Below are 27,533 nucleotides of genomic sequence, written 5' to 3'. Positions count from 1 at the left end.
CACCCCACCGTCGACCTCGTGTAACAAGAAACTTGTTTCATCCGACCAGGCGACAGGTTTACACTTACCCGCACTCCAATATGTGTGATCTCGTACCCTCTGCTATCATAACTGACTATGTCGTTTAGTCAATATTGGGCGACGAAGGGGTCGTCTGTTGCGGAGCACCATTTTCAACAATATGCGCTGAAAGATGTACTCGGAAACACTGGTGCCTACACCAGCATTGTTCTCTGTCGTCAGATCTGCCACGAATAGCCACCTATGCTGCTTTACAGAGTGGGCAAGCCTCCGAACAGCACGGTCTGTGATACGGTGCGGACGTCCGACACCTTGTCAAGTACGTATTGTTCCATCGTCCTTCAACCACCTTCGATATATGCTCATGACAAAAGCACGCAAACAAACGACTAGCTTTGCCGATTCCGAGATGCTTGATCTCAATTCGCCTCTGTTCCGCTTATGTAATTTCCTTGCTGCTGGATCCCAACGGCCTCGTATCACTAGCAGTCGAGATGACAGGCATCTTATCCGCATGGCTGTAACGGATTGTGCAGCCACGTCTCGATCCCTGAGTCAACAGATGGGGACGTTTGCAAGACAACAACCATCTGCACGAACAGTTCGACGACGTTTGCAGCAGCATGGACTATCAGCTCGGAGACCATGGCTGCGGTTACCCTTGACGCTGCCTCACAGGCAGGAGCGGCTGCGATGGTGTACTCAAGGATGAACCTGGGTGCATGAGTGGCAAAACGTCATTTTTTCGGATGAATCCAGGTTCTGTTTACATCATCATGATGGTCGTATCCGTGTTTGGCGACATCGCGGTGGACGCACATTGGAAGCGTGTATTCGTCATCGCCATACTGGCGTATCACCCGGCGTGATGGTATGGGGTGCCATTGGTTACACGTCTCGGTCACCTCTTGTTCACATTGACGGCACTTTAAACAGTGGACGTTACATTTCAGATGTGTTACGACCCGTGGCTCTACCCTTCATTCGATCCATGCGAAACCCTACATTTCAGCATGATAATGCACGACCGCATGTTGCAGGTCCTGTACGGGCCTTTCTGGATACAGAAAATGTTCGACTGCTGCCCTGGCCAGCACATTCTCAGATCACTCACCAATTAAAAACGTCTGGTCAATGGTGGCCGAGCAACTGGCTCGTCACAATACGCCAGTTACCACTCTTGACGAACTGTGGTATCGTGTTGAAGCTCCATGGGTAGCTGTACCTGTATACGCCATCCAAACTCTGTTTGACTCAATGCCCAGGCGTATCAAGTCCGTTATTACGGCCAGAGGTGGTTGTTCTTGGTACTGATTTCTCAAGATCTATGCACCCAAATTGCGTGAAAATGTAATCACATGTCAGTTCTAGTATAATATATTTGTCCAATGAATACCCGTTTATCATCTGCATTTCTTCTTGGTATAGCAATTTTAATGGCCAGTAGTGTATTTTAGATGGTAGATAACAGTAACTGGATTTTATTTTCGTAAATAATCTTAATTTTACTGTATGGAACAATCATCATTATTAGTGCCCTTTACAAAGGCAGGTTTTCACATGATAATCCTCCATGCTGTCCTGTCTTCTGCCATCTTATTCAGGTGTGCGTAATCTCAGCGTCCCTTTATGTTATCTGTCACCTTGCACCTCCTCCTTCCTACCCTTCTCCTTCCACAAACTGGGGCTTCCAAAGCGTACGTTAGCAAGCACCCCTATCTCAATTTACGCCCCATCCAGTTCTACTTCCTTTCTTGTATAACTTGCAGTAGTCGTCTCCTACCACAACCTTTTTCACCCCTCTTTCGTTACTCACTCTTTCCATCTAGCTTATCCTCTCCATTCTTCTCCACATCCACATCTTAAATACTTCTAGCTTTTTTTCATCATTGCGTCTCATTGTCCACATTTCTGACCCATAGAGTGCCATATTCCACTTAAAACATTTGCCAAGTCTTCTCTTCTGATCTTTATCCAGTCTGCCATAAATAAACTCCTCTCTCTATTGAATGGCTCCTCTATAGCAGAGCATTGTTTCACCTCCTGATGTCATATCAAGTCTTTAGTGATCGTACTTCCAAGATACATAAATAATCTTATCCTATTAATAATAACTTGTCCTATCTTAATATTTCCCAGTCTCCTTCCCTTGCCGATCGCCATACTCTTTGTTTTGCTGTATTGATTCTCACTCCATACCCCACACAAGCTTCATTGAGATATTTTAGCAGTTTATTTACAGTTCGTACAATTCCTGCAGGTAATACCATGTCATCAACAAATCTTATACATTCTGCTCTATTTCCAACAATTCCCACTACTCTTTTCCCATCTAAGCCTTCTGCAATGATGTCTTCCAGTTGGAAAATGAAGGGGAGAGGCAACAACCTCGTTCAACACCCCATCCAATGCTGCTTCAATCTGACATTTGATATCCAATCCTTATTCTTTCTTTCTGCTGTTGATATAGATTCTGTATCAGTAGTCACTCCTATTAATCTACGCCTTTCCTCTTCAAAATACCCACCAGCTTGTTCCACTTCAACTCTGGCAAAAGCGTTTTCTAAATCAATAAGAACAGAATGCATTTTTCTACTTTTCTCAAAAGATTTAAGATAAAATTTTATGTACTTCCTCTAGCTGAGTGACTTATATCAATGTGCACCACAGCTGTGTAACAGTTTCCATCCTTACATTTATACCAATCTCCATCTCGTTTTCATACACATTTCTACTTTGCCTTTCAACATTCTCTAATAAGTTTAAGTTCTCTAAGAAATTTACGATAGTTGTGAGGTACTTTACCTGAACTGTGTATGAAATTAGTCAGTAGATTGCTTTACAGTGTCACTGAAACATGTGCAGAGGTACACATGTAAATCAACTTTTTCAGAGCTATGTTATATTGGGCTAACTGATTCAGGTTTCGTATTTAATAGAAGTGATACCTTTCTGTATTAGCCTTCTGCGACATTACTAAATGTACATTTTTCTGTAAATACATTCAGGAGATATATATTGCGCATTAAGAAATAAGGTGTTATTAAATGTTTATGATTTGATAAAAAACACAATTGGATTATGATAAGTTGTACCAAAATTTTATGCGAAACACTACTGTTACCTGATTTCTAATTTTGTATTGAATTAAAAATTTTTGTGGTGTGTAAAATACAAGAAGTTTTGTAAGAAGACTCCATCCTGACATCGCAACTCACAGATATGTCGCTCTTCATTAGTCTTCAGTAATTTTGATAACGTCATACATTCCAAGCAATAGGTCGTTACAGTTCACGAATTTCAAATTTATGTCTTCAACTTATAACCAAGCCGCAACAGTATCACTTGCCTTATAATAATCAAATCGCACTTAATTAGATTACTAAGCGAGGTAACGGAGTGGTTAGCACACTGGCCTTGCATATCCACGTCCGGCCATCCAGATTTAGGTTTTCCGCGATATCCATAAATCGCTCCAGGCAGATGCTGCGATGGTTCCTTTGAAAGGGCACGGCCGATATCCTCCCCCTTCGCTGAAATAGTCAGAGTTTGTGCTCCATCTCTAACGATCTCGATATCGACGGGGCGTTAAATCTTAATCTTCCTTCCTAAATCAAATTATTTGGGGAAGTCGTATACAGCAAAAAAGCTAGTTCTATCGAATATTCCCTTGAATAATTATCAATCAGGATGTGATCTTGCTTACAAACCACGAAGTAAATAAATTGAGTTATATTTCTGCATAACCCTGCTAATGTATCTTAGGTATTAATCTTCAGGTCAGCTACCAATTCTACACAGAACTTCTTTGTACTGTGCCTCAATAGAACTAAGAGTTTATCCTCCATTTTCCTTATGGTAAAGTAATCAACACAATACGATTTGCACCTTTCTCAGAAAATTATTTGCTGTATTATCGAAAACTAATGTGTACTCCTGCTTTAATCGATATTTGTAGTTCGCGGTTACATATTTTATGTTGCAGTATCCACCTCGGTATAAACCCTTAATACATCTACAAGCGACTCGTATTGAGTCGAAACTGGTTGTGTAAGTAAAACTACAATATAATTATAAAATGTAGCGTTTAACATGGAGTCAGCAGTTGCAGGAAACTCTCTGATGTTGAACCACTCCCTCAAGAACAAGATATGCCCATCTCTATTTATCTTTCTCATGGTATACACTATTCGGCTTAATCAGATGCCCCTGTTGTAAAGTCAATCATCCACGTTCATTCACAGTTGACAGAAACATGTCATTACTCCATCTAGAAGAATTATTCCGTCATTGAGACAGATTAGAATGGGAAATGGCTTATATTTCGTGTTTGAAATACTATCGGTGTTCTGGGCACTGTGTGATACAGGATGGTTTGATCGTCGATCTATCACACATTCGTATCATTACAGAGAAGACATTATTCATCTTATATTTTCCTTTCCGAATACAGTGGATCATGCTTAGGTGCTGAAAAAAGTTAGCGAATGTTGTCGAGTAAGAATGTAGAGTTTGACCAGGCTGTATTGTGATGCTCAGGTGGCTACGACTGCCAGACATTTGTATTCTGCGTGCAACGGTCCCGACGCGCCTCAAACGAAAAGCTGCAAGCACCGCTATATTCTGTGCGAGCAAATGTGTTGAAGTACGAATTTTTGTTAAACCACAAGTTAGTAGTGTTTCTTTGGGTTTCGCTCTGCATACCGAGTGATGCGCGCCTGTGTGTGGCTGACTTAACGCTTCTCGGACCCGCCTTCTCCACAAGCACGTTCCTGCACGCTTCCACAGCAGCAGTAGGCTGTAATTCCACTCGTTTCTGGAAGTACAATTCGCTCACTGTAGCTAAGTTTTCTTACAAGTTGTATTGCACCGTTTTGGTTGATTTTTCTCTCAAAAATTATTGCATAAGTGATTCTAAGAAATCTAAAGTAACAGTATCTAATGGTTGGAAATTACTGAGAAAAACATATTTTTCGAATCCAGAAGAAATATTCTTAGAAATTACTATTGTAAATTGCTCCAAATGGAAGTAGGATGTCGAGGTGCTGAAAATTTGTGCGTAATAGCTGCTTTTTCATTAATTTGACTCAACTGAAAATCTGGAAGATAATGTTACGAAAATTTTGTCAATCGAGAATCACAACTTTCTAACATATTTACCTTAAACATGCCCATTTAATATATTAAACCTAAGAGCTCTTGTGGTGGGAGGAGGAGGAGGAATTTAGTATATAAAGTCTCGTAGACAACGAGATCATCAGAGACGGAGCACAAGCTCGTCTGAGGGTATGGGTATAATAGATGCTACAGTATGTTGTGTATAAAATCCCCTGCAAGCACTGTGGAGATGTATATAAGGTGTGCCCAAATGAAGAGGAGACAACAGTTGTATGTAATGAAATTTTAATAACTACCTTATCATTACAGTTTATGTGGAACGGTACAATTTACACATAAATAAATACCACTGACATTGAATAACCGATCCCATCGCGTAGGAAGGGAGTGGATGTTTATAGCGTCGTGTTCTAATTTGGATAACCATTAAGAATATTTGAGTAAAAAGTAGCTGTACCTGACTTTAGGATATATCATAAGATATCCGTACAGTATTTGAGGCTTGGTACTCAATTACGATAACATAATTTCAGATCGTAGACTATAGTGAAAATTATTTCAAACAATAATTTTATAATACCATGTGTCCTTCGCAAATACTGTATCAGCAAGGCATCACGGCACTATCAGTACTTCCCGAAGATCTTAAATGAATCATCGAGTTGAAATTCCACACTTTTTTTCGTACGTGTGGAATTGCACGAAGCAGTTCAAAGGAAAGCTCATACTTACAGTTAAAGACAGGGGACAAAAATAAACACGCGATCATAAAGACAGAGAATGATCGATTGACTTACGTAGATGCAGAGAATTATTTTCGCAGTCTTCTAACTTACTGACCTCAGCTGCCACATGTTGACAGAAAATAATCTCAGACACCGGTATCTGAGATTAGCTGTTGTGGTGCGAACTAAAAATATCATGAAACTTTATTACATTATTCCTGTTTTGGCGCCACAACAGTGTTGATTCCTCTCCAAGGAATTTATATTGGTTTCAAATTGGTCAATGTATTCGACCAGTATACTTCGAACGCATCTCTTGTTTCTGTATTTTACTCGATACAAAGCAAGAAGTTTGAAATAGATTATACGCAAAGGAACAGTAAAGGGAAATTATGACAGTCGAAACAGAGATAGTGGAATATTCTTTGTATCGTTAAACATGTACTCGCCTCATTAGTAAGCTTCGTAGTTAGTGATATGTTCTCTCACTTGGCTTGTCTTCGACATCTGCTACCCTACACGGTTTCACTACTTTAACACAGGAAAGTGTAACATATGTTTGTGAAATTTCATCTAAAATCTATATAGTATTTGATCTTCAAAAGTACAGCCGGAACTACGAAAAATTAGCAAGCATATTTACTATCTGGCAAAATGCACCGCCGAAACATCTCAGCGCACTACCATATCCTCCCCTACTTCCACTGGCATTGTAATTGTACTTCGTGAACATCTCATCCTCTTCTGTGTAGAGTATACATGACAGGTAAACATTTTCTCCTTCTTCCCTTACAAACAATTCTTCTGGTCATGGTTGCAGGAATTATTCACCAAATAGTGTGTCAAAAGTATTCACTGAGATTCCGAGCACTCAGCTGGGAAAGGACCATAGAACTAGACTTTGTAAGAATGGGATGAGTACCATTTAGTTATGGAGGTTCCATAACTGACCGGTTTATCAGTAACAGTACTGGAAACGTAGAAGTATAGCCGGCCGCGGTGGTCTAACGGTTCTAGGCGCTCAGTCCGGAACCGCGCGACTGCTACGGTCGCAGGTTCGAATCCTGCCTCGGGCATGGATGTGTGTTATGTCCTTAGGTTAGTTAGGTTTAAGTAGTTCTAAGTTCTAGGGGACTGATGACCACAGATGTTAAGTCCCATAGTGCTCAGAGCTATTTGAACAATTTTTTAGAAGTATATTCGGAAACGGACAGCTGCTTTTCAAATTGCATTCATAATAAAAGGTATGTGAATAATTTTAACATGCCTATACTTTGACCGTAAAATTCTAATACGAACATCTGACACTTGCAGTACAATGAAGAAATGAAATGATTATGACATATGCAAAATTGGTAATGTGTCCTTACGATTGATCCAGCTAAATATTTTTTGTATTGGCAGGAACCTCTCTCCTAATATTTTAATGCTGAGTCCTGCGGTGAGAACACTTATGTGCCATAAATGTACAGTCTTCTTCATTCTTCTTCTTCTTTCACTGGTGCCATGTCCCGCGCTGACGCAGGGTCGGCATTGTTAGGAACGGATTTGGCAAGGTTAGTGGAAAGGGGTGGCCAGATGCACATCCTGCCGCCACCCTGTACCCCCCTGGGCGGAATTAGTGTACCCCTGCTGTCTGCATCTTGTGTAATTCATGGAATAGTGCGAACGTTTTCAGATGTCAGCGAGTCGTGTGACTGAGGCGGAACGTGGGGACCAGCCCGATATTCACCTAGCGGGATGTGGAAAACAGCGTAAAAACCACATCCAGGCTGGCCGGCACACCGACGTACGTCGGTAATCCGCAGGGCGGATTCGATCTGGGACCGGTGCGCCTACCAGAGTCCAGGAAGCAGCGCATTAGCGCTGTCGGCTAACCTGGCGGGTGTGCCATAAATGTACAGACTGTGTTCTGAAACTTTCAGCCATATTAGGCCGCCACCTAGTGTCATTCAGTTTCACTGATAAACGATTTCAGGTATGCGAAATTTATTCTAGTGCTGTCCTCAGTTGAAGGAGGTGGCTAATTCTAATAATATAGCTGCTTACCGTATATGTGTATTTATGTTAGAAGGGTATTTTACGTTTTTTACCCACCTCAACGATGTTTCAGTTTTGCATAACACAACTTTATACATTACTGCCCACAAATAAGCTTCAATAAAGAATAGCAAGTTTGAAAGTAGGATGGAAACTAAATTACAATAAGTCTAAAACAGTGTAAATATAACAAGCAAACCAAACATAAAATATTACAAGTAAGCAATGGAGCAATACAACCTGTAGATGAGTCTTTATATTAAGGTCCGTTGAATAAAGTGATTAAATGGGTAGGAAAAGCAACAAACAGAAGAATGAAAATAGCGTTTACTGCTCTCATCTTTCCTTTGCTTATCTTTAACTTTTATTCTGTCGTGTGCTTCTTACTAACATAATTTTAATAATTTTAAACGCCCCTTATTTTCAGTCTGAAGGTCAAGTTTATCTCAAGATTGCTCTTCAATTCCCGTCGCAATCTTTCATTGCGATGAAGATGCTGAGTAGAGTCCAGTTTTGTATTCATTCAAGCACATGCATTCCTTCTGTTGTATTTCATTTCTGTTATTTGAATTTCGCTTACACTAATAAAAGTGACAGTCAACCAAGAAGTCGATTGGGTAAAAGAGATTCACTACCACTAGCATGATGTCCCATATGTGTTCGATTGCAGGTAGACCTAGTGATCTAGCAGGCCAAGGCAACATGTCTATACTCTGTAGAGCATGTTAGGTTACGATAACAGTGAATGGGAGAGCGTTATCCTGTTGAAAAACACCCCCTGGAATTCTGTTCATGAATGGCAGCACAACAGGTCAAATCACGAGACTGACGTACAAATTTGAAATCAGGGTGCGTGGAACAACCACGACAGCGCTCCTGCTCTTATACGAAATCGCACCTCAGTCGATAACTCCAAGCGTAGGTCCAGTGTGTCTAGACGGCAGATATGTTGGTTGCAGGCCTTTAACTGGCTTCCTTCTGACCAATACACGGCCATAATTGGAACCGAAGTGGAACTAGCTTTCATCAGAAAACGCAGGAGACCTCCAACCTGTCCTCCAATGAAGTCGCAAATGGCGGTGGTCTGTGATCAGTGGAATGCACGCTGCAGGGCGTCTGGCTAGGAGCTGTCCTTGAAGTAACTTATCTGTAGCAGTTCGTTGTGCGTGTGTCACTGTAGTGCTAATTGCTGCTCAGATTGTTGCTGTAAATGCAGTTCGATTCGCCGGAGCCATACGCCAAACAAGATGGTCGTCCGTCGCACTCGGCAGTGCTACGTGGCCTTCCGGTGCCCTGTCTTCTTACGACCATACATTCTTGTGGCCAGCGCTGTCAGCAATCACTTATAGTGGCTACATTCCTGCAAAGTCTTTCTGCAGTATCGCAGAAGGAACATCCAGCTTCCTGTAGCCGTATTACGCGACCTCGTTCAAATTCAATAAGGTGCTGACAATGGCCTCTTTATCGCCTTAAAGGCGATAATTAACGCTCATGACCGTTACAGCGTGTACTTTAAGCAAACGTGATTAACATCCGCATAGTGGCGCTACTATTGCCACTGTTACGCGACTGGCACAACATCTGAACAGACGTCATCTTTCAGATGTAAATCACCCCTACCAACTTTCGATTATGTCGCAAAACTCCTTCTTGGTGTTGCGATTTTTTCCCTCAGTGTTGTTCTGCTACGTTCTATACAACGGTTAACCACCTATCACGCTGAATTTGAGAGTTAGATTCAAATACCTGAAACGCAACTTGCATATGTAAGTCGTCAGATGGTCTTATGTCACTGATAACGCATCCAGGTAGAGACAGCTTTGAGCATGTATGTATATTTTCAAAAACACTGTTTCAGCACAAATATCAACTACTATAGAGGATACTGCAGGGTGTAGATGGTGTGACATACACGACATTATGTGAGAGCAGTGATATCCCTCCACCGCCAAAAGATCTAATTCGACTCTATTTCCGTTTCGGTCACCATATAGCTGTTAATGTATTTTATCTGAGCAAGACGTATTCCAGAATCCCAAAACAGGTGGTGAGGGATAATGCAAACCTAATTATAGCATCAAACAGGACAGTCTGAATTTGAAACATATTTACCAGCCTCATGTAGGAACCAATATGTCGTTCAAATGGTTCAAATGGCTCTGAGCACTATGAGACTTAACATCTGAGGTCATCAGTCCCCTAGAACTTAGAACTACTTAAACCTAACTAACCTAAGGACATCACACACATCCATGCCCGAGGCAGGATTCGAACCTGCGACCGTAGCAGTCGCGCAGTTCCGGACTGAAGCGCCTAGAACTGCAATATGTCGGCAATATGTCGTTCAATGATTTTGTAAAGATATGTGCAGATTGCTGGAATCGCTCACAGTGTGGGTTTCTCGTTGTCGATAAAATTAGAAAACTGATTGATGGCAGGTATAGACGGAACTTCTAGAGGTTCTTATATATAGCCATGCAAAGAGGTGAGTACATCAGTATTCACTTCACCATGGATAAATTCGGACGCATGCCACGAACGTAGTTTGACAGGATGGGTGTGCATAAACAAAATATTCGCTTGTACATGGACGAGAAAATTCAGCCTCTCGAACGTGAAGTTGAAGGCATACGCAGGGAACTAGAGACGTATTGTCATACCCTTTTGAGACAGAACAATGCGCTGAATGATGGGGTTAAGACAGTCGTGAAGAAATTAAACCACTTAACTGAAGGGGAAATAGCTGTTATTGATAATAGGGCATTGTATGAACGGGTTAACGCAATTGAAATGAAAGTAGGTGACTTAACTGAAGATAAAATAACTGTTACCGAGAAGATGAGCAGCATAAAAAGAAGAGCGGGTATATAAAACCTCACGCAGCACAAAAGTCCGATTAGTATACAACAAAATGCCGAGTAAGCATAAAGTCATTGAGGCACGGAAGGCTGTTCGAGAGAAGATACGGTTGCTGAGATTAGGGGATGAAGTGGGAACGGAGACTACGAGAAATCTTTAAACCAGTTACTGAATCTCTCGATGAACTTTCAGCGAAATTCCACAACGACAACGATGACGCTATTGGCGATTTCAACACCGTTACAGCGTCGCTAGGATAGACAAAACATTTTGTGTAAGTGGTGAAAAACCATACATGTTGGGCATGCAGCCTATAAATTTAAATGAAAAAACTATAAGATCGGTGATAGACGATTTCAGAGAAACCCGGTCTACTGAACCTTATTTTCCTCAGACGCCAAAACTGTAAATTATTCGCCTAAAGATATGGAAATGTGTCGTGAAATACTGCTTTTGACTGATCTGCATAAGAAGGCAAAAAGCCAAAGCAATTTGAAATCCTAATTCATTATAAAACCTATACTGGATAGTGAAAAAAATAGCGGTGGTGATGCTATTGGCATTCAGCATAAAAGAGTAGCAATCGACTCCCGCAGGCAGTATATATAACGACCTAAATGAGCTAATAGACTGGTTACAACTGCTCACGGTATCAGCTGCCACTGTTAATACAGCTCATTTGAATGAAGTTGTTTCAATAGTTTCTGAGCTTAGAGAGAGAGGTATCGAATAAGTATGGAGACTGTAGTTCAAGAACTCCACCAAACAGCACACAAAAGATATCCTCGAAGATATATTATGATTAAACGTTTGGACGACCTGTGGCAGGCGGATCTTGTCAACATAAGGGAATATTCACGTGTGAATAACGGATTCCAAAATATATTTTAATGGTCATTGATACTTTTTCTAAATTTACCTGGGCATTACCCGTGAAAGCGAAAACAGGGAAGGATGTCGCACATGTGTCTGAGTGACTGCTGCAGGTGGGGACGAATCGAAGCCCAGATAATCTTCAAACAGATCGTGGCGGCGAGTTTTACAATGGATATTTCAACACTGTATGGAATGCATCACTACTCGACATTCATTCACCTGAAGGCGAGTATCGTGGAACACCTGAGCAGAACAGTGAAAGCCCAAATGTGGATGCGATTCAATCCTCGTGGCTCACACAAATGGACCGATAACCCCCCACAAATAATCGCACAATAAAAATGAGACCACTCGACGTTCTTGATAATAGACTTCTAGATACAGCATGCAATCGTCTTAAAGTGCTAAATACACAAACAGCAATTTGATGTAGTGACGTAGTACGCATTTCAAAACGCAAGACGGCATTTGGGAAGCCATATATGCCAAACTGGCCAGCCGAGATCTTCAAAGTGCAGAGAAGGAATCCTAGAAGATACTTCTTAAAGGACAGCAGTGGCACTGAAACTGCAGGATGCTTTTGCACAGAAGAGTTACAGACGAGCTTGAAACCAGGTATGTATCTCGTAGAAAGGCTCATACCACAGCGTCGAGGGAATAAAGCGTTCGTTAAATGGCTTGGTTTTCCCACATTAAAAACAGATGGATCAACGCTAACGATTTGCTATTTAACAGAGAGCGCAGACCACAACCATCTCAGTAGCAAAACATACGTGATAAGAGACGCATTACAGGAGGAGACGGTTTTCTCGACAATCTACCAGTCGAATTCCATATTCCTGGATATAGCTACTGTGGACATGGAACAAACCTTCAGAAACGATTGGCACGCCGTGATAACGGAATCAATCTGCTCCACGAAGTGTGTATGGAACACGACATCACATACGCAGCAAATAAAGATCGCCACATCGCCGATCGAATTTTAGCTGATAAAGCTAAGGCAATATGTGGATGGAGGGATATCGATATAGGTCAACGCATTGCAGAATTTGCAATTGAAAAAATTTTGTATGGTTAAGTTGGGCTTGGGTGTGAAGAAGTTCAGCAAAGTTATGTGCGCTGCACGTAGAGCGCTAAGGAAGACAACAACCAAAGAGTGCATGAAAAACTGTATTCTGGCAGCACTGTATGTAGCTAAAAGTGCCCTAAAGCAGAAAGCAGCGGAAAAAAGGTAGATTACCCCACCCAGGGTTCTACCAATCCCCAAGAAGCAGGGTGGAATTATCGCCTACCTCACTCCCTTTCTAGCCGGTCTCTCAGCGGTGGATCCACTGGTTGGGGGTGCTGCGGCTATTGCTACGAGAGTCAAGTATGTACAAAACTCTCAGGAGCAACTGAAGGAGGCACGAAGACATAACCACATGATGGAGTCAGCAGTCATCGGAAAAGGGCTATACTTGAAACCACACAAGATATGACTACATCTCTGCATAAACAAAAAAAAGACCCCTAGCATTTCTACCAGACAGGCCACTTACAAATATATATCTGCTGAAGTTTGTTAAGAAGAAATTCAGCATTCCGGGATTCCGAGGTGTGTTTATGCTGATATGTTACCGAAGACTACTTGGGAATCAGGATGTAGCAGGAGGACCTGGAACTCACAGGGTGACATATTTTGAAAAAATAAATACAAATAAAGTCTACTTTTTTGACTCATTCGACAACCTGCAATCTCCATAAGAATTACAACGATACTTCACAGGGGGAAGAAATGTGTTCTACAATTTTCGACGCTACCAAGACTTTAATATATTCCTGTGCGTCTATCTATGCATCATGCTCTTCCTGACGTTTAAGAATGGTGTATAAGGACGGGTATTAACATCCATTCACCAGTAGATGCAATATCGCACACACTGACTTTTAAAGAACGATCGTCTGCATTACGTACGAATTACTTCCCACCAACTGATTTAAGCATTGGAGGTTGGACTATCGTACTGATTAGACTGGAGACATACAACGCAATACCAAATATCACAGAGGTTGGAAATTAGTGATAAAAACGAAATTGAGGAAATTGAACCTAATGCATACGATATTGAAGTTTTAAAACAGTGTGGAAAAGGGATTGAGCTCGGTGCAAACATCAGTACACTTAAATCTGAAATAAGGATTGACTTTAAGAAGAAAGTTTCAGTAGACCCAATACTGGGTTTCACAAAAAACAGGTTTTGAAGGCGGATCCCAGTGGATATTCTCCCTGTCAGTACAATTCGTGTTGAGTGTAACAATGCAACGAACTCATAGCTCAGCGATAGATTGGTTCATTCAGTTTACGGATTCTTCCCATCAGTTGGAACAGGTATAAGATTGTAGAGACTCCTACCAATGCTATATACCTTCCGGTGACAATTCAGACATTACAATTTCTGGAGCTTCGTACTGTGGACCAGATTAACCAACTTGTTTACTTTCATGGTGAGAAAATCATTGTGCGATACATCTGAGACAGGATGAGCGTAATGTATTAAACCAGCGCACACAGCGCACAGCACAGCACTTCGCAGCAGAACCGCAAGACGATAACATGTGCTAACTACAAATTTCTTAAGTCGGTAGGCTTGAAACCTCGCAATGACGTCGCCGCTCAGTGTATGTCACCAAGTGGAATATGATGAACGAATCATACGCTATGAATTCTTCTCGCATAAACATTATGCTTCAGCGACATGTAACAAGAACGATGAAATTAAGACTGTCATCCAATACCGAGATGCTTTAAATCTTAGCTCTTCCATATAGGAGCTTCAGATATTTCGATGAATCATTTAAGAAAAAAGACGGTAGTCATACTGTGGGATCAAAGCTTACACATAACACTCTCCTGTTCCAGGAAACACGATATGAACTTAATGGGGTAGAGATTGATCGTACACGTAATGTCAGTATAACATCAACCCTTAAAACATACGTATGTCTCATCCTCAGCCTCGGATCTCAATGGTTTAGAAAATGCAGGGTGGTTCATAGACGAGCCTATGGGCAGAACACCAGAGGAGTACCGTAGATTTGCTGATGCATACCTCCAAATGTACTTATGGGGTACTTTGAGTACGTGCTGCTAATTATTATGAATGCTAAACAGGAGCTTATTCTGGTACGGAGTGCAACGGATAGCAACTCAAACATTCAAGGAGTTCAAGAGGAGAATCAGATCATCATCAATAAAATTATATGGAAAATGCCACACATCAGTGTGACAGACGAGGAACGTTTGATACTTTTAAAAGTTCTGAATGCAGGTACATATTTGTCATTAAATTTCCGCTTATTGGAGGTTTTTGAGTAGCAGGTGCTACCGACAACTAGCACATAAAAACCCCCGTGCAGCTGGAAACACCGAGATTTATCATATTTGCATTTCAGACCAATAGAAGGGGAAATTTAGCAAATGATTCCACCGTATTTGACAACTGTAATTTAACTAATGCCAGAGCCTACCAGAATTCAGAATCCGTATAACAATTTACTGCTACAGTGGGACCAGAATGTATTCAATCTGGCATTTGGCATGTATGCAAGGTTCCATGTTTCTTACTATGAAGGTGTTGAAAAGGAAGGATGCCTACTCACTCAATGGAAATTCAGGGAGCTAGGACAAATCATCATAATGGATTGTTGTAAGCAAATCGACATTATTAAATCAGGCTAATAGATGTGTGAATAATGCTTCTTACTATGAAGCTGTTGAAGAGGAAGGATGCCTACTCACTCAATGGAAATTCAAGGAACTAGGAGCAATCATCATAATGGATTGTTGTAAACAGAATGACATTATTAAATCAGGCTAATAGATGTGTGAATCGAATTTGAATCCTCATAAAGATTCCCAGAACATACCGCAGCGTATGCTCTAGTTCTACACGACCGTGTGTTTATCTATTGCACACTTACTGGTGTTGTGCAGCGTGCTCTATAAATGCTCAAGTGCTGTGGCGTACTCAGAGCATTTTATAATGACAACTTGCAGCATGAACGTCGTTGCCGACATTCAAGGTTTCTGTGATGATGAGTGAAGAAAATTTATATTTAAAGAAGTTGCATTCATAGAGTACACAGAACGTGCTGGTGTAATAGAAACATTCTCAGCAAGAATTGCATCACCGATCCCTTTCAAGGATGTTAATTGTGCTAAAACACGGAGGAGTGCAAAGTGGTTAACACGTTTCTTTTGTGGATACCACTGGGACGATGCTGGTATACCTTATAAAGAAATGATGACGTCACTTCGAATATAAGATCATCTTGAAACCATCATCTACGTCAAAGGCGGGGAGAAGATCACATGGCTGCACGAATCTTCAAGCTTGCATCTATTCAAGTTCTCTAATTTTACTGGTGGTCTGCTGCCCATCAGCTCAAGAAGAAGAAGGTGTGTGAAAATAGTGTTGTGCCTGCTTATGAAAATGTAAAATTACTTTTAAGTTGGATTAATGATAATAAATGAATGTTTTACCCCACATGCTGTGGTTTTCTTTCTTCCTATCTAGCTCCTACTTAGACGGTATGTAGCTATGCACATCTCCTACGTCTATGACCTTTCTCAAGCACAGGAGATATAATTTCAAACATGTTTGCTACATGTCTTTCAAAGCGGACACGATCATGTTTCCAAAAACCTATACGTGCAGCACGATAGGCGAAACCCCATGCAATCAGTACATATATTTTATTTTCCTCCATCTTAAACGACACCTCCCTCCTACTTCATATAGGAAATGAAACGGGGTCGCTACGCATTTAACAACCTAGTATCAATTTCTGTTCAAGGTCATCCAACCACCCACATCCCAAATCCGAAATACATGCATGTAAGTCGTTGTATATAGGATTCGCTTTAGGATTTTTGGTAGGTAAGCAAATAAGACAGGTAAACATTGTTGTACAAAATCTTTACTAACTTTTTACATACAGTTACCTGTAGAAAGCAGCTCTTTCCTTATTTTGTTAAGTGTTTTTTAATAATGTCTAATTTCATTTTTAAGTCATAACTTAAATCCACATTTGAATCGCCTATTTCTTTCACCAGCCAGTAATTTGACAAATACAGAGAAGATATATTCTCGAATCCTAATACCTATCTAAAATTCTTCCTGTAAAATACAGGGTGTTTCAAAAAGAATACCACAACTTTAAAAATGTGTATTTAATGAAAGAAACATAATATAACCTTCTGTTATACATCATTACAAAGAGTATTTACAAAGGTTTTTTTTCACTCAAAAACAGGTTCATAGATGTTCAATATGGCCCCCTCCAGACACTCGAGCAATATCAACCCGATACTCCAACTCATTCCACACTCTCTGTAGCATATCAGGCGTAACAGTTTGGATAGCTGCTGTTATTTCTCGTTTCAAATCATCAATTGTGGCTGGGAGAGGTGGCCGAAACACCATATCCTTAACATACCCCCATAAGAAAAAATCGCAGGGGGTAAGATCAGGGCTTCTTGGAGGCCAGTGATGAAGTGCTCTGTCACGGGCTGCCTGCCTTGAACCAATTTCAGACGATAAGGTTTCATAACTAACCTTTTTCGTAGGACTCTCCATACAGTTGATTGTGGAATTTGCAGCTCTCTGCTAGCTCTGCGAGTCGATTTTCCTGGGCTGCGAACAAATGCTTGCTGGATGCGTGCTATATTTTCATCACTCGTTCTCGGCCGTCCAGAACTTTTCCCTTTGCCAAACACCCATTCTCTGTAAACTGTTTATACCAACGTTTAATACAACACCTATCAGGAGGTTTAACACCATACTTCGTTCGAAATGCGCGCTGAACAACTGTCGTCGATTCACGTCTGCCGTACTCAATAACACAAAAAGCTTTCTGTTGAGCGGTCGCCATCTTAGCATCAACTGACGCTGACGCCTAGTCAACAGCGCCTCAAGCGAACAAATGTGCAACTAAATGAAACTTTATAGCTCCCTTAATTCGCCGACAGATAGTGCTTAGCTCTGCCTCTTGTCGTTGCAGAGTTTTAAATTCCTAAAGTTGTGGTATTCTTTTTGAATCACCCTGTACTTGTTTTATGGCTTTAACTATTAGCTCAGTTTCTTCCCGCACTACTTCTATTTTCCTCTTATCCCCTCCATGAAGATATTGTTAAGTCGTTCCACATCTTCCTGTATGTATGTCGGCAACTCTTCTTCTCCGCATTCTTACTGAATTTCTGTACAGAACTTTAAGTTTACAACTTTTGCAGGCGAGTGTCCATTAAGAATAGTTATTCCATCAGTTTTAAACTCGGTTAATGGGTGTTCTGTTGCTAGGTAGACAACATCAGCTCAGCATAATTAGATAGTATATAACCATCCTTTTTAGGCCGATCGAAATGGGAATAGAGCTTAATAAACACATTTTTTTCGTGTATCCCTTAATATAGTTAACATTCTCGATCCCACTGATCTCGGCCAATGCTCGAACACGTGACCAGTTTCCACTGCTGTTTACTGTAAATGACATTATTTTATATTCTCCCTTCGTAGCCAGATTTCTCCATAGAGTGTGTTTAAATCCATACGTAAACTTGACCTGCATATCCGCAATAGCTTTATTCTATTCCAATTGCAGCTTATATTCTTCCTTTATGGTAGTTGTCTTCTCCATACACTCTAGTTTCGTTTTCTTTACTTCGTTATCCTCCATTTCCAGTTTTCTTTAAAAGTACGCTTAATACTTTAACTGCACTTAGAGAAGTAACTTTTTTAATGGGGAAAGGTTAAAGTCTGTTTGACACATTTCTTCTTTTTCTTAAGACTTGCATAATAACGTTCTTTGCGTGAATCAGTCCCAATTCGTCGAGATCCGAATCGGATAGTATTGTGGAGAACAATGTTCTAGGCTGAGAAATGTAAGATTCTCCTGCTTTAACGTAACACTTGTGTGTAATATTTATATTACCTTTGTTGGAGTCAGAGTTAAGAATCTCCACGTGGTTTACAGGTAGATGATTAAAACTGTATGCAGGCATAGCGTAACTTATAAGGTTCTCTCGGTCTTGAGAGATCGACAGCCTTACTTGCACACCAGGTGTTCTTATTACCCTAGCAGACAAATTGCAGTACGTCGTTAAACACCACACACCAATTGTTCTGTAAATTATTACTTACCTGACGCCACATGTAGCTAGATGGCACGGAGCAAAGTGAGCACATTGGAAATACTGCCTTTTGGTGTCTAATACACATAAACAGCCTTGCACTGCGTTGAAATCACGATCCATTTTTTAGCTGCATACTGTAGCCTCTATCCTGGTAATTCCATGCTCCTTAGGCAAAAGAGACATAAAGGTTTCTCGTAGTCGCGTGTCCCAACACTATAAAATTTGTGGGATGGTTACCGATAACTTTGTTTACTCCTAGTCTTACGATTTGACACAAATACTAAATTTGTTACATATATTTGCTCTATAACTGAAGCTCGTCCACGCTAAAGAGTCTATTTCAGCTGACTTATCGTTATTCACAATCAAATTGCTGCTTCCCTGGCGCTCTCTTTCCACACAGAAGTCGTGAGTTGTTATAAGGTAGTCACACATCTCGATTTTATTAAAAATTCCGGCAAAAGTCTTGCGTTATGTCAAAATCCAAAGATAATAATCGTTTACAAGTACCTGGTGCAATATACCAAGCAAGTCTTCTATTAGAAAATCCAGTTTAAGTCGAAGAAAAGGTACCTTCGCCTTGACAACATGTCTTGCAGTGATGAACTTGGAGAATTTATTACGTAGGTAATAGTTAAATGTGCCACACATTTCCTTCTTTAACATTACGGATCATCCCCTCTCTAACTGCTCCTGGCAGTCCACTTGATCACAGACTGTAACTACCACAATGTTATCGGAAAATAGTTCTGTAATAGGAGTAAGCGCACTCAAATTCTTCTTGCTAAGGAGCGTACCATTTTCGGTATAATTTACGTTGCCACTGTCAGGAACAAGACTGTCCAGGTTGTCCAGTAGTAACGATATACAAAAGCGTTCGTTCGTTGGCCTCATCCTCTTCCCTAATAGCTGAGCCATGTGAAGCACTTTGAAGGAATCCATGTTGACACTTTCAACTACCATACTTTCGAGCCTCCTTTTATCCACGATAGTGGCACTTCCGGTTACGTGATCTTCTGATCATACATTAAAATCTGATTGTACTTACAATCCAATGGTAAACTCCTAGCCGAATTGCACTGTTTTGTATGCAAGATGTCCGTGGGTTGAAGGGCGACTACCATTCGCCAGTGCCATCTTATCCTGCGCCGCACAATCTCGCTATCGCGCTCGGATACTAGGGTACACAAGTCCGTCCAGTTGATGCTCTGAACCATCCCACGGAAACCATGACCGAGTACACTGCTATACTCCGCTAATGAATACTGAACTGTACCACCACCTCCGAACCCAAGTTATGGTAGAGCCACCCATACTCCGCTGTGGGGATATTGCCCTCCACTATCCCGCCCAAAACCGCGTATTCTCAAGGGCAGTCGCCCTACTTCCCTCGAACATCTTGCACACGAAATTGTTTACAATAAAATTTTGAATGTATGACCTGAAGATCACGTTCCCGGAAGGGCCGCCATCCTGGAACTTTAGAGTATAAAAGGAGGCTTGAAAGCCGCAACCGATCAGTCTTCTGTGGTAATTGAAAGTGTCAACATGGATTCCTCCAGCGTGCTTAACACGGCTCAGCTACGATTGTTAGGAAGGAGGACGAGACCAACAGACCATCGCTTTGGTTTACAGTTACTACTGGAGAACCTGGACAAACTTGTTCCTAACACTGGCAATGTAAATTATACTGAAAATGGTACGCTCCTTAGCAAGAAGAATTTAAGTGTGCTTACTCCTATCACAGAACTATTTTCGAATAACATTGTGGTAGTTACAATCTGTGATCAAGTGGACTGTCAGGAGTAGTTAGAGAAGGGACGATCTGTAATGTTAACGAAGGAAATATACGTAATAAATTCTCCAAGTTCATCACTGCAAGACATGGTGTTTAGGCGAAGGTACCTTTTCTCCGACGTTGAACTGGATTTTCTAATGGTAGAGTTGCCTGGAATATTGACGCAGGTACTTGTAAGCGATTATTACCTTTGGATTTTGACATAACGCAAGACTTTTGTCGAAATTTTTAATAAAATCGAAATGTGTGACTACCTAATATCAACTCACGACTTCTGTGCGGAAAGAGAGCGCCAGGAAAGCAGCAATGTGATTGTGGACAACGATAAGACAGCTTGAATAGACTATTTAACGTGGACGAGCTCCAGTTATAGAGCAAATATATGCAACAAATTTAGTGTATGTGTCAAATCACAAGTCTAGGAGTAAACAAAGATATCGGTAACCATCCCACAAATTTTATAGTGTTCGGACTCGCGACTACGAGAAACTTCTACGTCTCCTTTGCCTAAGGAGCATGGCATTATAAGGCCAGAGGCTGCAGCACGCAGCTAAAGAATGGATCGTGCGTACGACGCAGTGCAAGGCTGTTTAAGTGTATTAGACACCAACAAGCAGTATTTCCAATGTGCTCACTTTTCTCTGTGCCACCTAGGTACAAGTGGCTCAGATAAGTAATAATTTACGGAACAATTGGTGTGTGGTGTTTAACTACGTTCTGCAATTTGTCTGCTAGGGTAATAAGAACACCTGGTGTGCAAGTAAGGCTGTCGAACTCTCAAGACCGAGAAAAGCATATAAGTTACGCTATGACTGCATACAGTTTCAATTATCTACGTGTAAACTGCGTGGAGATTCTTAACTCTGAATCCAACAAAGAGAATATAAGTATTACACACAAGTGTTACGTTAAAGCAAGAGAATCTTATTTTTCTCAGTCTAGAATATTGCTCTCCACAATACCATCCCATACAGATTCAGCCGAATTGGGACTGATTCCTACAAAGAATGTTATACCGCAAGTATTAAGAAAATGTACAGACTTTAACCATTTCTCACTAAGGAAATTACTTCTTTAAGTGCAGTTTATGTATTAAGTGTACGAAAAAGGAATCTGGAAATGGAGGATAACGAAGTAAAGGAAAGGAAACCGAAATATTGGAGAAGACAACTGCGATAAAGGAAAAATATAAGCTGCAATTCGAAAAGAAAGAAGCTATTGCGGATGTCCAGGCTAAGTTTACGTATGGATTTAAACACACTCTGTGTTGAAATCTGGCTACGAAGGGAGAATATAAAATATTGTCATTTACAGTAAACAGCAGTGGAAACTGGTCAAGTGTTCGAGTACTGGCTGAAATAAATGGTATCGAGAATATTAAGGGATACACAAAAAAATGTGTTTATTAAGCTCTATTCCCATTTCCATCAGCTTAAAAAGGATGGTTATATTCTATCTGATTATGCTGAGCTGGATGTTGTCTACCTAGCAACAGAACACCCACTAGTCGAGTATAATACGGAAGGAATAACTACTCTTAATGGACACTCGTCCGCAAAAGTTGTAAACTTAAAGTTGTGTACAGAAATCCAACGAGAATGTGGAGCAGAAGAGTTGCTGATATACACACGCTTTAACAATAGCATCATGGAGGAGGTAAGAGGAAAAATTAAAACCCCCGAATGCTCTCCCTAGAAGAACTGCAGTAAGCAACTGAGCTAATAGCTGAAACCATAAAACAAGTATTTTTCAGGAATAAAATGAGATACATATTAGAATTAGAAAATATATCTTCTCTGTATTTGTCAAATTACTGGCAGGAGGAAGAAGTAGATGATACAAATGTGGATTTAAGTTTCAAATTAAAAATTATACTGGACATTATTAAAACAACAGCTAACACAAATCAGGAAAGAGTTACTTTCTGTGGGTAAATGTATATGCAAAAATTAAAAGAAGATCTTGTACGAGAATATTTACCTGTCTTATTTCCTAACCTACCAAAAATCCTAACACATTTCCTATATACAACGACCTATGTTCATGTATTTAGGATGTGCGAAGTCGGGGGTTGGATGACCTTGAAAAGTAGTTGAACCTAGATAGTGTTAGAGCAGAAGAGTATTAGAGCAAAAGAGTTGCCGATATACACACAGGAAGATGTGGAACGCTTTAACAATAGCGTCATGGAGGAGGTAAGAAGAAAAATTAAAACGCCCGAATGCTCTCCCTAGAAGAACTGCAGTAAGCAACTTAGCTAACAGCTAAAGCCATAAAACAAGTATCTTACAGGAATAAAATTAGACACATATTAGACCTCTATATCGTAAGAGTTAATAAATAAAGTATTTTCGTTTTATCTTAATTCTTGTAAATTGTACGGCCCTTTGAAAAATGTATATTTTGTAAATAACTCTTAAGACTGTAGAGAACAGAAAAAATATAATAAACCAAAAGTACTGGAGACCTGGCAGATGTTTTGCGTTAAAGCTGAAATTTGACACGCGCACACTTATGGACTTCCTTTAACTCACAAAATTAAGAATAAAATACGAAATTTAAGTTAATTGTTCCAGTTAAAAACTTTTTTCTAATTTGGGAAGTCACAGAACACAATCTTTTCTGAATTTCTAGTGTAAAATATGCATATTGGCATCATTCTTCCCAGCGCTCTTCTGTTTAAAACAAATGAGTGAGAATTTGCACATATACCATTTTGTATCGAGTTTTGTGTTTTGTTTGAATTTTTTGTCAGATACAATGTCAGTGAGGAAATACAGTTGGGAAAGAATGAGGTGTGTGGACTATGCAAAAAGACACAAGAAGGGGGTGGTTAAGAAAAGTGAAAAACACTTCACTGTTGTTTGAAATCTGTCAGAGATACTGCAGAAATGTCTTGGTCCTCAAGTAACGGTAGTGACATCACATCCATTTGCATGAATTGCTACAGTCACTACAAGAAGAAATTTTGTGACAACTCACCTGAAGATCACCATCACCCGAATGTGAAACTGAAGAAGACTTTGCAGATCTTTATATTCATGGGTGTGAAGTTGTTGATGCGTTGAAAGTTAGCATTTGTGAAGTAGCCCCTGTTATATCCTACCTTAAACGTGCAGGAAAGGTAAGAAGTGCAAGAAGGAAACAATGTGTGAAAAGAGAAGTGGATGAAATTGAAAAAGTTTTACACAAGCAACATCTTCAAAACTTTGTGAAGTGTATAATGTATATACACTTATTGCAGAACCTGAAGATAATGATATGTGCACGAAATGTGATGTGTGGTTTCAAAACCTAAATACTGCTCTTCCATTAGCCAACTATACTGATTAGGTAGGTTACTGACACTGATACCAAGTAGCTACTCTAAGCAGCTGATACAGAAATATATACCCACTTCCTCTCATTGTTTGGTTTCAAAAGCTCGTAAAAAAGAAAATGAAAAAGGTATTTGGGCTTGCCCAGATACTTACTGTGGTCATCCGTTGCAAGATGATACGCTTACTGTTGCTCTTGAATATTACCTAAATGATGACAAAGATTGCAGCAGGCAAATTCCCAACCAGGCTGATGTTATATCTGTTAGTGAAAATGGTGAAAAAGTTAAAAAGGTAAAAAGATATATTACGAGATCAATAAGAGAATCATATCTTCTAATAAAAAAGAAGAACCTCAATTAAAAATTAGTCAACACAAAATTCTACTCCTTACGACCAAAATGGGTAAAATGTCAGCCAGTGAAGGAAGTATGCACATTTATTTACTGCCCTAATTTGAAACTTGTTTGTTTCGCCATAAGCAGTGGCACATGAAAGAAGTACACAAACATGAACCTGATGCTTTTGTGTATATGTCAAGAGCTGTAAGATAAATATCAGTTGCAGGAGTGTGCAATGTGCCCTGATGCTGAAGTGATGACTGCTGGAGCAATACACCATCAGGATACTGACAATGACTTGACCTATGCATTGTGGGAGGGAGGACAGTTGGTGAAGAAGACAGAAGAGACAAAGAAGTTTGTTACAGAGGTTAGGCATTGGGGCATGAAAGGGATAGCTCACCATCATATCCGGAGGATTCAGAGACAGGCCACAGCAGAAGTAAAATCAGCCAAATCACAGAATACTGACACATTAGTTCTTCATTTCGAGTTTGCTGAGAACTGGTCTGTAGCTTTGCAGAACGAAATTCAAAATTACCACTGGCACACTTCATAGGTATCAATATTCACATGTGTTGCTCACTTTCTTGGAACATCACACTGTTTTGCTATTGTCAGTAATGATCTCATTCATGACAGTGCACTTGCTTGCTATGCTGTCAGCATGATAATTGATGACATAGTATCTATAGACCATGCAGTTTTTAAACATAAGTCTGTGACTGGTAGTGCAGCACCTCATTTTAAAAACTGCTTTCAGCTGTATGAGCATCGTCAACACTGTAGTAAAAGAAATAACACAAAAAATGGCTATGTTCAGCAACAGGTCATGGAAAAAGTGCATGTGATGGGGTAGGGGGTCTCTGTAAACATCTAGCAGCAAGATTTAATCTCCAGCATGAACCTGTTGATGCTATAACAGATGCTACTGGATTTGTACACATAATATCAACATTAGTAACAAACATGAAGCTCTTAATTCTAAATGAAAGTACATTAAGGGATTTCCATTTAAAAAAGAGAGAAGAGTGGTCTCTTATGAAGCCTGTGGTAAGAATTCAATCAAGTCACTACTGGGCTGCATCCTGGAGTGGCGCATACGGTACATTGCAAGAACAGTTCTCCACTAAATGCAGCCTGTTACTGTGTGTGAAATGCAGAGACCACAGTATACATTAGAAGACTACGTAGTGAGCCACATCATTTTTTGTGTGTATGACAATGAGTGGTCGGTGAGCCAGATAATAAGTGTCTCTCATGAGCTGCAAGATATAACCGCCTCCTTTATCATCTCATGGTTCTGCTAATGCTTTCAAATGCCCATCATCAAAAGATCGGTGTGCAGTTATCATTTACCAAGTACTGTTCTTGTTGGATCATCCTTGTCCATGTGCAAATTCAACACGGCTATAAAAGTCAATGAGAAGATAATGAAACAAAAATCACTCTTTAACAGTGCTGGGTTGATTTTTACATTGTAGGCAATTTTAATTCATGGAAAGTCATGAAGAAGTAAAATTGTGACAGACTACAATAATAATTTATGAATAATATATTAAAAAAAAATGTGTATAAATATTCTATAGCTCATTTTTGTTATAAAATGCTTTCGAAAAAATTGTGAATTGTTTTCCCACTCACTTACAATGTTGTAAAGTAATTATTTTGGTTTAGAAATACCGGTTTTGCATGACATTTACTTTAAATCAGCGATCAATTAAAATATTTAAGTGTCCATGATTTTTTGACCTTGAGAGTAGAGGTAGTCTACCCATAAATTTTGTACAGTAAAGTACTGTCCACTCTGATTGTACGTTTCCTAAGTACAATGACCAATAACGTACCATGGATTTTTTAGAACATTTTGGATGAGAAGTTTTGGAGAAAATAATTTCTAAATAAACAAAAAGTTTCAGATTCTTTCATCTTTATGTAGAAATATTTTACTGTTTAAGAATTTGATGCATTAATATCATAGCTGACAGTTAGCAGCCCTTTCACTTTATCATTTCTCAAGACAGTTAACATCCTGTGACAATTCATGTTTTAAAAACATAATTTTGAAATTCGCAAAAAGCCACAAACTTTCATGGTTTACGTTTCCAAGAAAAGAAAAATTGAAAAAAATTCCAGACTTTGTATGTATTAATCATGTCTCACAATATTGGGAACAAAGTATATATTGAAAATAAATTCAGATATCTATAGCTTTTGGTTTCCTTATTACAATTTTTCATTTTTTTTCGTTACGACATTTTTACAAGTAATCTTATTTAGAGGGGTCTATAGCGTTATAATAAATCATTAGAAAATCAAAATATATTTTTTTCAGCAAACGTTGAAATAGTGATGTGACACATTCACACCTGATCTGTATGATCTCAGATGAAACCGCCCTTATATGGAACGTGGCTACAGTCGTCCTTCAAATGCATGCATATCATACAGCTATTGAAAGCTGCTCTATCCTTCACAATCATATCATTGATCGGACACATCGCGATGCTTCCACAACGACAGTTCGGCACAGACTAAACCTCTTCCACCAGTTTTGGTCATGTGATAATAAAAAAAATTCTCACCCTGATTTGGATTTCCCGCCATTTTCTGTGTGATGGAGTGGTGGTGAGACGTTGGCACAGCCCTGGGACAAAGAAATTCCCACCAAAATTCGAAATTCCCGCAAAAATTCGAAATGTCCGCAAATAGGGTGGATGGGGAACGGGAAAGTGGATGGGACGGGGACCCACGAGCCGGCTGAGGAAAACACATGACACCATACGGGCCGGCCGCTGTGGCCGAGCGCTTCTAGGCGCTTCACTCTGGAACCGCCCTGATGCAACTGTCGCAGGTTCGAATCCTGCTTCGGGCATGGCTGTGTGATGTCCGTAGGTTAGTTAGGTTTAAGTAGTTCTAAGTCTAGGGGACTGATGACCTCAGATGTTATAGTGCTCAGAGCCATTTGAAGCATTTGACCATCATCCGGGGTTGGGGGTGGTGGTAGAGGGGCTATGAATTGATCAATTTGATATCAAAATTGCATTCAGAGTTCTCCCTACTAGCCATGTTCACACTGAGCACTGACAGCTTAAAGAAATCTCATACAAAATATTGATCACGAATCCCATTCCAGTAATTTGAATTTTTCGAGAACGATGGATAGAGTATATAGTATGAGGTGACTCCAGAAAGTAAGTTATACACTGTTTCGTCAAGCTGCACTACACTTAAAAGTGACATAGATAGATGACACTATTTTTC

At 40.0% G+C, this 27,533-nt stretch overlaps 1 protein-coding gene across 1 annotated transcript in view; it reads left to right on the top strand.

Moving 5' to 3' along the window:
* The first annotated feature begins 430 nt into the window (after positions 1-430).
* LOC124556213 overlaps positions 431-27,533 on the top strand; it is a 152,881-nt gene continuing 125,778 nt past the window's right edge. Inside the window, exon 1 of the mRNA XM_047130201.1 lies at positions 431-464. Within this exon, the coding sequence (XP_046986157.1) occupies positions 431-464 (34 nt within the window). The remainder of the gene's footprint in view (positions 465-27,533) is intronic.

This window comes from Schistocerca americana, chromosome X (assembly GCF_021461395.2).
Source record: "Schistocerca americana isolate TAMUIC-IGC-003095 chromosome X, iqSchAmer2.1, whole genome shotgun sequence".
In the NCBI taxonomy this organism is placed as follows: domain Eukaryota; kingdom Metazoa; phylum Arthropoda; class Insecta; order Orthoptera; family Acrididae; genus Schistocerca; species Schistocerca americana.
The sequence above is the reverse complement of the archived record's forward strand: the minus strand, read 5'-3'. Positions and strand labels throughout refer to the sequence as shown.